Consider the following 13,564-nt stretch of genomic DNA (forward strand, 5'->3'; position numbering starts at 1 on the left):
TTAGCTTTGGGTACAAAAAAGTATTTGAGTCATCCTGAGAAGCCTCACAGGTGTTCTATGTTTCTTTCATTTATGAGTAATGGCTCTCACCCATCTCCTGACTTTAAGCTGTCCCGTGGTTCTAATTATAGTCATCTATCGTCCACCTAAATATAATGACTTGTTCATTTCGGAATTTTCAGACTTCTTGACATGTTTTATCGCTTACTATGAAAGGATCCTTATAGTGGGGGACTTTAATGTACATCTACGTTGTGAGGATAAACCCCTGGTCAAGGATTTCTTGAATGTAATTGATTCCCTAAACTTCACACAATTTGTGTCTGGGCCAACACGTAAAGGCCACACCCTAGACCTTGTGTTATGGACTGAATGTATCAGTGACTGAAAATTGTGTTTTACCTATTTTAGACCATTCAGTAATTTTATTTGATATTTGAATTGCTAAATTTCCAGCTTCTGAGAGGGGAAACTGCCCCTCAGATCATCTCATCATATTAGCCACGAAGCATTGCTTGGAGTTAAATTACATTTGCCTGATGTGTTGGACCCCATTTTTTCCCAGAGTTATGTGTGGACATTTTGACTGTGAATTTTAATAACGCACTTCTTGAACTATTGGACTCTGTTGCTATTGTAAAGAAGTTAAAATGTGAAAAAAGGAACCCTATGCCCTGGCTAAATGAGGAGCTCTCGAATTTGAGAAGAAATTGTAGAAAAGCAGAGCGTCGCTGGCGATCTTCCAGACTTGATTTCTCCAGGCTCGGAAAGACCCATTGTCTTTTTTTCAATGTTCGATGTCTGCAGCGAAAGCAAATTATTTCTCAAATCTCATCATGAGCCATGAACATATCTCAAAACTTTTATTCAACACCTTGTCGCAACTTACAGAGAGTAAGTCAACTCTCCTTTTCAAATTTGACAGCTCATGACTTTCTTATGTTTCTCAGAGACAGGGCTGAAACACTTAGAAATCAGATCACTCCCTCCTCGAGCAGTTCGTCAGACTACTCAGCTGCTTTGCCTGTTGGTGCTGATAAACTGTTCTCTGACTTCAAGGTTATTTCTCTGTCTGGATTAACTAAGGTTGTAAAAGCAGCTCGATGTACAACCTGTTCTTTGGATCCTCTACCAGCCTGGGTTATAAAGGAACTGTGGTCAGCATTAGGACCCTACATTCTGTTTCTTTTAAATACTTCATTGATGACCGGAGTCTTCCCTGTCTGTTTTAAATCAGCTGTAGTCGTGCCAATCTTGAAAAAGCCTGGACTGGACGTTGACATGGTTGCAAACTACAAACCCATCTCACATCTGTCTTTTTTGTCTAAGGTCTTTGAAAAAGTTGTTTTTAAGCAGCTCACTGAGCATCTGTCAACTAACAATCTGTTTGAAGCATTTCAGTCTGCTTTTAGACCAAATCTCTCCACAGAAACAGCTTTAGTCAAAGTGGTAAACGATCTGCTGGTAAATGCAGACAATGATCGAACTTCAGTTTTATTACTGTTGGATCTAAGCGCTGCGTTTGACACTGTGGACCATGGATTTTATTGGAGTTATAGGAAATGTTTTATCATGCCTGACATCCTACCTGTCTGGGAGATCTCAGACTGTTAGCTTGAAAAATGATCTCTCCGAGACCTGTGCAGTGGGACATGGGGTCCCTCAGGGCTCCATACTTGGACCATTGCTGTTTTCTCTGTATCTGCTGCGTCTTGGTCTTCTTTTACGTTCTTTTAATGTAACCTTCTATTGTTACACTGATGACCTGCAGCTTTATGTTCCTTTAACCATTGGAAATTGTGCTGAAGTGTCTAAATTAGAATCGTGTCTATCTGCAATTAGGGGCTGGTTATCAGATAATTTCTTGCTTCTTAATATTGATAAGACAGAGTTGATGGTCATTGGACCACAAAAATTTCAATATTGTCCCAAAATTTCATCTTGAAAATTGATGACTATGTCATAAATTGCAGGGACAAGGTTAAAAACTTGGCCGTGTGGTTCGACATGGTGCTTTCTTTCGAGTCTCATGTAAAAGAGATAACAAAGACCGCCTTTTATCATTTAAGGAACATAGCCAGAATCAGACAAGTTTTATCAAGCGACACTGCAGAGGTTCTGTCTTCATGTATCGATTATTGTAACGGTCTCCTTTCTGGGCTACCAAAGAAAAGTTTTAGAGGTTTACAGATGGTGCAAAATGCTGCTGCTCGCATTTTAACTAAAACTGGAAAATTTGAGCACATTACCCCTGTACTGAAATCCCTTCATCAGCTACCTTGTCAGGTTCGAGCAGATGTTAAAGTCCTGCTGCTCACCTAAAAGGCTTTATGGTTTGGCACCTTCATACCTCTCTGATCTCTTGCACCCTTATGTTCCATCCCGTGCTCTCCGATCCCAGGATTCTGGCCTTTTAAAAGTTCCGAGAGCCAGAAAAAAAAACTATCGGGGAACGTGCTTTTTCTTTTTGTGCCCCACTTTTGTGGGATTAGGCAGGCATGCTCTGTGGAGGTTTTTAAAGCTAAGCTGAAGACTCACTTGTTCATAAATAAAGTTATTATTATTCACTGGAATCCCAAAAAGCCTTAGACATGGCTTTGTAACCTTCTATGATAGACGACAGATTGACAGATGATACTAGATGACAGACAGACTGATAGAGGTCAGTTACTTTGTTTCTCATCTCTTTCTGAGTTTCTTTATATTCTGGCTCATCAAACTAAAGGGCCCATACAAACGGGACCCCCTCAAACTGACTTTTAGTTTTAGTCACCTTGTTTTCCAGCAAATTAACTGTTCTGTCACTAGTTATAAACTAGGAAATTAGCATAAACTAATGTAAGTGCATCCAACCTAATGACATCCTGCTCTGAACCGGCACAGGATGGTGCTAAACATGTTCTAAAACCTTTCAATTTAAACATTTTTTATTAAATCCAGTTTCACAGACAGTGTTAAATCTAGGACCGATTCTGAGAGCAGGGCTCCATGGTGTAAGTTAGTATTTATATATGTAATGTTTCCATTTTAAGGCCGACTCTATAGCCCTGTTCTTTCATTTTAGATAACTTGTTTTGTGAAACTGACTGATTCTTAAAACATGCTGTGATGCAAATTATCTGTCGTTTTGATCATCTGCCCAGCACTATTATTCCGGTTCACTACAGTCTAATACATGTCATACTCACTGTCAGCATGTCATCACACTTCATATCTGGCAGTTCTCCATCTTCACTCTTGTTGTAGAACTTCCTGAAAAAGTTGAAGGCCACTACTGTGTAGAGGTACACCACCACTGCTAATAGGCCAACAGTTAACACTAGCTGGAGAAGGGGCAAGAAAAGACTGCTGTGATGCAAACAAGGGCAAATATCACAAGCTTCACTCAATATTGACAAATGTTTAATTTTATAATATTCATATAGTGTTCTCACCTGTTTGCCATTGTGTGTGACTGAGGAGAGAATGGTACGCAGTGTCTTAAAACCCATGGCAATGTCCAGTAGATGGGCAGCAAAGAAGAAGTTGTTATAGTGACCCAGAATGGACATGGTCATATACCAGGCCAGATACAGGAAGGACTACAAGGACGGAAGATGGAAATTCAGTCAATGAGTGTAAATGAGCCGCTGGTTTACAATATTAGGTAACATCCAGGCTGCTGATTGTGTAGCTAATAAATCAAATAAAAGCATCATAAAACATTTCAAATGATAATTACCAGACAATAGATTAATGACTCTTGACACAGATGTGGATGACACATCACGATCATTGCTCAGTTAGCAGCTACATTTACATTTATACACCTTCAATGTGGAGGAGCGGCAGCTCTAATCCGAGTCCCTCTCGGATGACCGAGCTCCTCGCTCTCTCTCTAAGTGAGAGCCCACTCGCTCTTCGGAAAGAGGAAACTAATTAGGAAACTAATTTCTGCCACTTATATTAGCAACCTCACTCTTTATGTTACTACCTAGAACTCGTAACGATAAGTGATGGTAGGAACATAGAATGACCAATGAAGTGACAGTTTCACCACAACAGATTGGTACACTATCCACATCACTGTGGATGCTGCCCCAATTTGTCCGTCCATCTTGTGTTCCACTCCTGAACGAGACCCCGAAATACTCCTCCACTTGGGACAGTAACCTGTCCTTTAGGTGGAGTAGGCACTCCACCTTTTCCAGCTGAGATCCATGATCTCAGATTTGGTCTGCTTCACACTCTGCAGCAAACTATTGCAGTGCAAACTCGAGGTCACCACCTGATGACACCAACACCACAACGAACCACATCATCCGGAAAAAGCACCACAAAAGATTAAATCCTGAGGCCACCAAAGTGGAGACCCTCCACCCTCTGGCTAAGCCTAGATATTCTGCAGAGATGTGACAGCCATGGCAGTCCTCCAAAGTCTTCAGGAACTAAAGATGAATCTCAACCAGGGCCCCTGCCAGTGTGCAGATGTTTACCATCTGTCATGGTAAATGGACTGATTCTTATGTAGCGGTGTTCTACTGTCCTGGAGCGCTCAAAGCACTTCATACAACATGACACTTTCACCCATTCATACCCATTTACACAAGCACCTTTTTCTACACTTTTAAGTGCTTCCTATCTAACACTCACACATTCATACTCCGATAGATGCATTGGAGAGCAATTTGGAGTTTAGTATCTTGCCCAAGGATATTTGGCTTGCAGACTGAGGGAGCCGGGGATAGTCAGTAGATGACCTGCTTTACCTCCTGAGCTACAGCCACCCCATTACATTTATATTTAGAAATGGCATAGTAAGAAGAAGTAATGATATGACTTGCTAATACCTTACTATTACCTTAGTAAGGCTTAATAGTGTGACATTATTATAAAGTGCTACCCAGTACAGTATAATATCTGCACCATGGAAGTCACTTCAAGACATGTCTGTGAAGAAAACACTACTGGTTTTTCAGTAAGGCATACATTTGACTCACTTTTGATGAGGTCAAACAAAATGACAAACTATGAAACTAGTAACTCCCTGAATTAAACAATTAATTTATTAGATACTAATATGTATTATAGGAGCACTGCTTTATAAACGATGAGCCAAATGCTTCATATTTATCCCAATATTTTTATATGACATAATTGCCAGACACAATAACCAGAATTTTATCTTATAATGTTATGGGCCGATACAACAGGTCATATGATGCCGTTACTGCTATTGATGTTAAATGCCATAAGCAACTTTAAAACATTTTAAACAGGAACTAACTAGAAAAAAAGTTGAGGTAAACTAAAAATGTCCCCGTGAAATTACTCTGATATAAACAAAAAAGACAAAAGAGTTAAGAACTTCTGCAGGGAATCCACATGATGGAGCCAGACATCGCTGTCCTGAGTGATTCTGATTGCTTACATTGTCTGTGAACACAACCCCCAGCTTCCAGATCTGGTACTTGACATCAACAGAGTTCAACCTGTGAACACAGTGAGAAGAAACAAAGTCTTTTTACATGTTTCATGTTTTGATGAAAACGTGAACAGAAATGGTTTAAATGAAAGGGGCTCTCTGTTATGAGAACTGAAGATATCTTAGCTCCTTTACCTGGTATAACCACTTTGAAAACTTACGTAAATGTGACAGGATCATGTCTTGTTCAGTGTTCAGATAAACAATACTGTAGTTCTGTTTACATGATTGTACCTGCTATTCTTTGTTGCAGAACATTTCTTATTAATCCAAATCCCCCATAGAGGATGACCACATGGAACTATGACTTTATTAAAGTCACTGTCAGCCAGACTGACAGATGCAGGAAATCTCCTTTGTGTTCTTCTCTGAAGTTTGAGCTCTACGTGAGCTTTAAATGCTGAAGTAGAGTAGAAAAGGGCTATGTAACCAACAGTTTACAATTTAAAATCCTGCACTAAATACCATTAAAATGCACACCTACAACCTGGTACAAGAAATATTTTCCCCTGTACAGTACAGTTTTAAACTTCATAACAACTGTATGGTGGGTCATTTGGACAGTGATGGAAGGTAAGGGCATGGCCACTTTGACTGACAGGTGACTGGCCTGTAAGTCAGCTGTAACTGATCATTATTCGATTACCTAACTGGCAAACTGCATTTTTAAATGGAGTTACAAAAAATAGAAATAAAATAATCTGATCTAATAATTAAAAAGAAATTTAAAAATTTTCTATGCTAGACTAATGAGCACAGCTTGACTCTTCTACCAAAACTTAAACTCTACTAAAATTTGTGGTAGACAATTTACGGCAAATTGCACTAAATTTAACACTGAAACACACTTTTTTTTTCTATGACTGGTATGTGTGTGATAGTTGCTGCTTGGAGGGTGCGCCTATTTGGAATAAGAAGGGGAGTGTGTAACTGGCACGGAAAGTCAATGAAATTAATTTTACTTTGATCTGCTGACAGACTAAATTGATTTTCACATCTTATTATGTTGTGGGACAGTAGACTTAAATGTTTAATTAGATCTATTTAAAATTTCAGCGCTCTAATATGCTACTGTGCCTTAGAAATAAACAGCAGCGCCAACAGTGCCCTTCACAATGAAATAATTAGCCTAACCTGTCACTAGCCTCAGACAGGTGTTTTGCAACATTTTCAACATCTGTAACTCCCATAAGTCCTGAACCATTTCAAATGAAAGACTTTCAATGGTTCCTGAAAACAGTGACTCTGTGCTTGTCAGGGATTTTAGGGTCATTACAGTAATCCCTGGCACAGTGTTGCAGCAACCCCAAAAAGACGGTTGGAGGTTGGTTGAGAGAAGAGAGAGTTAGTGAGTGTGATGGAGCCCTACAGAAGACACACACACACAGCCATGTTTTTATAGTTTTGTTTTTGCTTTTTGCTCTTTTGTTTTCTTTGTTATTTGCCAAAATTTTGATGTGGCGCCTGCCTGAGCCTTACTGAAAAAGAGTTGATGCTTTCAGGAACTGTTTGAATTTTTCAATTGTGCCAGTGGTTCGGGAGTTGAGGTAATTTGACACTTGGTGTGCTAAGTATTAACCATTTTCTGCAGCATTAATCTCCTGTTTTGTAAAAATGTTGCATTTTACTGTTATATTTTTATGTTCTTTATAGATTTTGATCACCAATTTATCACCATCCTCTAATCAGAATAAGAATCAGAAATACTTTATTGATCCTAAAGGAAATTATAGGTTACAGCAGGCAGCACGCTAATGGCGCATGCACACTTACAAAGGAACCCTCTGACCAAACTTTACACAAACATCACATTGGGAAGACATATCAGAGAGGTAGGCTGATATGGCAAAAACAACGAAAATACATAACATGAGGTGAGAGGAGGAGAAAAAAACACTCAGACTGAACTCCTAATGGGAGAACATTTTGAGTACAGAAAAAATACCCCAGCACAAAAAGCACATGACTATCAATACACCACAGAAACACAAGACAAGCAACAGGGGCGGGTAAAGGGTGAGAGAGAGCCGGTGTAGACAGCGCATCCGGTCCTGCAGCATGTCTGCACTGGTCCAGTCGGCCCGCCATCTGCCCCGGGAAGGGACAGGCATCGAAGGCGTTTGAAAAGGGAGGGGGGATGAGTGTAACTACCCTTTTGAAGTAGGTGACACTCATAGGGATCATTTTGTGTCAAATAAGAGTTACTTGGCCCAGAAAACACACATATTTACATGAGCAAAGAAAGTTCATAATATCCAACATAATGCAACTTGCAATGGTGACTTATGCTATGAATCTAACCTGTTCTGGAGCAGGTTGTGCTCCAGATTAGAGACCAGCAGTTATAAAATCACTATGTACTAACTAATCAGTTATCCAGAAAATAGCGCTGCCATTTGTGGAACATCCCTCTGAGGGATCTTTTGTCTTTCCCTGATGAGCATCAAAAAAAGAAACAAAGATTCTAAAACAGACCCATTTTTGATCATTTTTTTCCCCGTTGGCTGTCATTTATTAAGTTATTTAAACATTGATAAATGGTAAGTGGCCTGTATTTGTATAGTGCTTTACTAGTCCCTAAGGACCCCAAAGCACTTTACGCATCCAGTCATCCACCCATTCACACACTGGTGATGGCAAGCTACATTGTAGCCACAGCCACCCTGGGGCGCACTGACAGAGGCGAGGCTGCCGGACACTGGCGCCACCGGGCCCTCTGACCACCACCAGTAGGCAACGGGTGAAGTGTCTTGCCCAAGGACACAACGACAGAGACTGTCGGAGCCGGGGCTCGAACCGGCAACCTTCCGAACTCCCAACTCTTGAGCCACGATCGCCCCTCACATTAACATATGATCCTTAAATGGACACCTATTTGTAATTTTTGACCTTATATCAAATATGCACGTAGTCTAAGCCTATGTTTTACATTTTGTTTACAGTTTTTTTTCCTTGCTCATGAATTATTAAACACCAAAGCTGCAGTGGAAAGGAAAACTCGTACTAATTAATTTAATCAAATACTTGAATAAAATCCATCATAATCCCTGTCTTAATGATAGAGTTGCAATATTGATGAGCTGATAATTGGCATTTTTCCAGGCTTCAAATGAGCTAGACTTTTAATTTAGTAGCTATCTTCCAATCTTACTGACCAAAGTGCTTACACACTTCTAATACTATATTACTCTGCAGTGTCTCCTTTCACACATACTCATACTGCTGTGTTGCTTTCAGCCATATTACATGTTTTAATTCTTTGTACAGTACTTTTGAAATTTGCTCACTTCCTGATGCTTTTTTTCCCCATATTTGTCACCTTTGCATGTTTTAGATCATCAAACAAAGTTTAACATTAGACAAAGACAACCTGAGCAAAAACAAAATGCAGTTTTTAAATGATGATCTCATTTATTAAGAGAAAAAAATCTGCCCAAATCCTGTGTGAAAAAGTAACTGCCCCTAAACTTTTTATTAGTTGTTCAACCAGCAGCAAGAATTGCAACCAGGCATTTGCTTATTGCTTATTGTGTCTTTCATATCGCCGTGGAAGAATTTTTGCTCCTTTTTCTTTGCACAGTTGTTTTAATTCAGCCATATTTGAGGGTTTTGGAGAGTGAACAAGATACTTACAGTCATCCCAAAGGATCTTAATGGGATTTATGCCTGGATCTTACAGTGAAAATGATGGTAGTTTAATTTTACTTTGAAAAGGGAGTATACCTTGCAAATAGAAGTGGGTTGAATCCAGGAAGTGTTCCTTCTTGAAACAAATTGGGTTTTAAGTGAAGATTTTTAGTAAGCTCCAAAGACATTTGGAGGTGAAAATGTTGAGCTGGTGTGTTTTGGCTTACTGACCTAAAGGATAACTTGAGTGCGCTTAAGCTTCGGGGAACAAACTCATGGCTGGATATTCTCCAGTCATTTTGCAGGGCGAAGACAAAGTTATCTGCTGAGCTGTGTAAATTTTATTCAGCTTTTGTTTCACTCCCTTTGACGAACTGGCTCTTACGACATTTAGCAATTATGAATGGTGTGTTAGGAAGTCATTTTTTTATTCAGTGTTGTCAAAAAACATAATATAATCGAAATGCCGGCAAACGCTATTCCTTTTTTGTTATTTTTGTCTTCACTTTTTTCCAACTTCCTGTCATCAGAATGTCTGCCCCCACCTTTCTTTCACATAAATGCATGATCCTAGCCTTTCTATGTGATTGGCCGCATGGTGTGCCCATCAAAACAATGTCCCGCCCCTGCCTGCATGGATTCTCAGCAGGGCTAAGCAGGAGTCTCGTTTGCGAACAACACGTCTCCAACAACACACTCATGAACAAATAATTTCATTATTTGGGTAGCCAAGTAATAATGTCACTACTCGTTACATAGAAAGATATTATTATAAACATTAGCCGCACCTACTATTAAGCTTAATAAGCTAGCGGTGATCGCATTAGCATCTCTTATCAACAACTAACCCTGAAGGTATGCAAAATTCAATTTTGCTCATTCGGCTAGTAAAAGAACTGACATTAAGTAGACAGATCACAATCATCACAGTGCTATAAACAGTTTAAATGAACTATTTAACATTGTCATGATGTGTAAAAAAAATTTAAAACAAATGAGCTTGTGCCTCTTCTGCAGTTTCAGGGACAAATCCGCTGAGCTATCCTGTCATCGGATTGGAGCTATCCTAATAAGACGGCAGTGCCCCCACACTGACATTGTTCCTGTAGTCAGACTTTTCTTCCCCATAACATCTCTCTCTCACACACATAAACTCTCTTACTTGCACACTACACACAGACTACTCACACTGCAGCAAGCGAACTGTCTTTCCTGGGTTTCCTCTTTTTGTGAGCATCACTGAAGTCCAGAGCAGCTTTGTCCAGTCCCAGCAGCTCACTGATTCGGTCATGGCCATAAAACTCCCCATATTTATCCATCACCTGAGAAAGAGCAGGACTTCTTAAACAGATGCTTTCCACGTTTTCATTTCCCAAAACAGTATTCTATCTAGAAAACCTTAAACTACACAGGGAAAGATCACATCAATGTGGCAGGACTGTAGTTTAAGAGAATGGGCTACCCAGTACAACCAGTGTCCTCAAAGACTTGCCAGTTGTACACGTTCAATTTGGAATTTAGGAAAACATTTTTAAAATATTTTTATCCAGTAAAACAAAACAAAACAAAACTTACCTTTCTCTTCACAAATTTATCCCAGTAGTTATTGGGGAAAGATCTGAAAGTCAAAGGACAAAGTTACTGATGGGTCTGTCTGGCACAGACCCACTGCTGGAACGAGACAATTCTACTACAACAGCAAAATCAAGACGCAAGTCACCAAAGTTCTTTGTGTTACTCGTGCACGAGGGAGGCCCGACTGAAGTCGAGTGTTGTTCTGCCCACTTGACCTCCGTCGGCCTCTCAGCCAGGTTCCCTGTAGCGCTCCTTTTATTGTGGTTACATCAATATGCATAGGTTCATTAACATATGACATCTTACATAGGCATACATGTGAACAAAGAGTACCAGTCTGTGCATAGTGTGTGTGTGTGTGTGTTCCTGTGAAGACTCCCCACGCTGGTGCTAGGAGCGCTAAGGTCCACCTAAACAAAGGGCTCTTATACTTAACCAGACACAGAGTAGGTGTCCTCCTATACCATAAATCACTAAGAGAAGGTGTGACCTCTCTCATGACCTTAAGATGTGTGTGTATGCCAGAACACTCTGAAAGACACACAGAGTCGTTACAGACTACTAAGGATCAAACCTCTATCAATCTACAAACAATTTTATACTTCTAAGAATATATTGTTATATATTTCTAAGCATAAATGACAATCCACAATATAAACCTAACCGTTACTCTCTCTTTCGCATTTACGCTCAGTTCTTTCTTCACCACAACAGACCGGTACAGCATCCGCATCACTGGAGCCGCAGCACCAACCCGTCTGTCGATCTCCTGCTCCCCTCTCCCCTCACTCATGAACAAAACACTCGAAAAGCTCCCGGCCCAGACGATGTGTCTCCTGCCACCCTCAGACACTGTGCAAGTGAGCTGGCCCCAGTGTTTTCTGGCATTTTCAACTCCTCACTGCAGGCATGTCATGTGCCTGCCTGCTTCAAGTCCTCTACCATAATCCCTGTCCCCAAGAAACCTAGGATCACTGGACTAAATGACTACAGACCCGTGGCTCTGACATCTGTGGTCATGAAGTCATTTGAGCGCCTGGTTCTCTCCCATCTCAAGACCCTCACGGCCCCCCTCCTGGACCCCCTGCAGTTTGCATACAGAGCCAACAGGTCTGTAGATGACGCCATCAACATGGCCCTACACTTCATCCTGCAGCATCTGGACTCCCCAGGAACCTACGCCAGGATCCTGTTTGTGGACTTCAGCTCTGCCTTCAACACCATCCTTCCAGACCATCTCCGAGGCAAGCTTTCCCAGATGAATGTGCCTGATCCCATCTGCCGGTGGATCACTGACTTCCTGACGGACAGGAAGCAGCATGTGAGGCTGGGAAAGAATGTCTCGGACTCTCGGACCATCAGCACCGGCTCCCCTCAGGGCTGTGTTCTTTCTCCTCTGCTCTTCTCCCTGTACACCAACTGCTGCACCTCCACCCACCAGTCTGTCAAGCTAATCAAGTTTGCAGATGACACCACCGTTATTGGACTCATCTCGGACGGGGATGAGTCTGCCTACAGGAGGGAGGTTGAACGTCTGGTGTCCTGGTGCAGCCACAACAACCTGGTGCTGAATGCCCAGAAGACAGTGGAGATTATTGTGGACTTCAGGAAGCACACAGCCCCACTCCCCCCCATCATCCTGACTGACACCCCCATCACCTCTGTGGACTCATTCCGCTTCCTGGGTACCACCATCACCCAGGACCTGAAGTGGGAGCCCACCATCACCTCCGTCATCAAGAAAGCCCAGCAGAGGATGTACTTCCTGAGGCAGCTGAAGAAATTCAACCTGCCAACACGGACGATGATGCAATTCTACACTGCAATCATCGAGTCCATCCTCACCTCCTCCATCACCGTGTGGTACGCTGGAGCCACTATCAGGGACAAACAGAGACTGCAGCATGTTGTGCGCTCTGCTGAGAAGGTGATTGGCTGCAGACTCCCATCTCTGCAGGACCTGTACACCTCCAGGACACTGCGGCGTGCAGCTCGGATCTCAGCTGACCCTTCTCACCCTGGACACAGTCTGTTTGACCTGCTCCCCTCAGGCAGGAGGCTCCGGTCCATTCGCACCAGAACCTCTCGCCATAAGAACAGTTTCTTCCCCTCTGCTGTTGGACACATGAACAATAACCGTATGACTGTTCCCACCACTAACACATGACCCTACGCTGTGTTCACTGCATCATTCCATGTTTGGCACTGATCACCACCTGCACTCATGTATATATCTTTCTACGTAGCACTTTTAATTCTTATTCTCATGTATATATCTCATGTATATCTCATGCATATATCTTTCTACGTAGCACTTTTAATTCTTATTCTTACTTTTATTTTTTCATGTCTATTTAAGCGCAATTTATGACAGTATGTTTGCACTGAAGCACCGCAGCAATTTCCTAATGTTGTAAACCTGCTCAACATTTGGCAATAAAACCCTTTTTGATTCTGATTCTGATTCTGAGTTACTCCTTAACATGGGGCAGAAACTCGTCCCAGAACCAGAGTGGGTACTCCTGCCTTTTCCGGCTGAGCACCATGGCCTCAGACTTGGAGGTGCTGATTCTAATTCCTGACGCGTCATATTTGGTTGTGAACTGCTCCATTGTGAGCTGCTAGCCACCACCTGATGAAGCCAACTGAACCACATCATCTGCAAAAAGCAGAGACAATATTCTGAGGAAGTGGAACCCTTCCGCCACTTGGGTATGCCTAGAAGTTCTGTCCATAAAAATTATGGATAGAATCAGTGACAAAGGGCAGCCCTGGTGGAGTCCAACACTCACTGGGAATGAGTCTGATGGTGATGGTTGAAGGACTTTTCCAAGTCCACAAAAAACATGTAGACTGGTTAGGCAAACTCCCATCCACCCTCAAGTATCCTTTAGAGGT

At 41.6% G+C, this 13,564-nt stretch overlaps 1 protein-coding gene across 1 annotated transcript in view; it reads right to left on the reverse strand.

Annotated features, from left to right (window-relative positions):
* ryr2a (ryanodine receptor 2a (cardiac)) overlaps positions 1–13,564 on the reverse strand; it is a gene marked incomplete in the record, with an annotated part of 281,993 nt that overhangs the window by 19,946 nt on the left and 248,483 nt on the right. Inside the window, 5 exon segments of the mRNA XM_014340412.2 lie at positions 3,189–3,323; positions 3,435–3,581; positions 5,411–5,471; positions 10,280–10,413; positions 10,667–10,709. Of these exon segments, the coding sequence (XP_014195898.1) occupies positions 3,189–3,323; positions 3,435–3,581; positions 5,411–5,471; positions 10,280–10,413; positions 10,667–10,709 (520 nt within the window).

Source organism: Haplochromis burtoni, unplaced genomic scaffold, assembly GCF_018398535.1.
Source record: "Haplochromis burtoni strain Fernald_Lab_line unplaced genomic scaffold, NCSU_Asbu1 Contig_367, whole genome shotgun sequence".
Lineage (NCBI taxonomy): Eukaryota > Metazoa > Chordata > Actinopteri > Cichliformes > Cichlidae > Haplochromis > Haplochromis burtoni.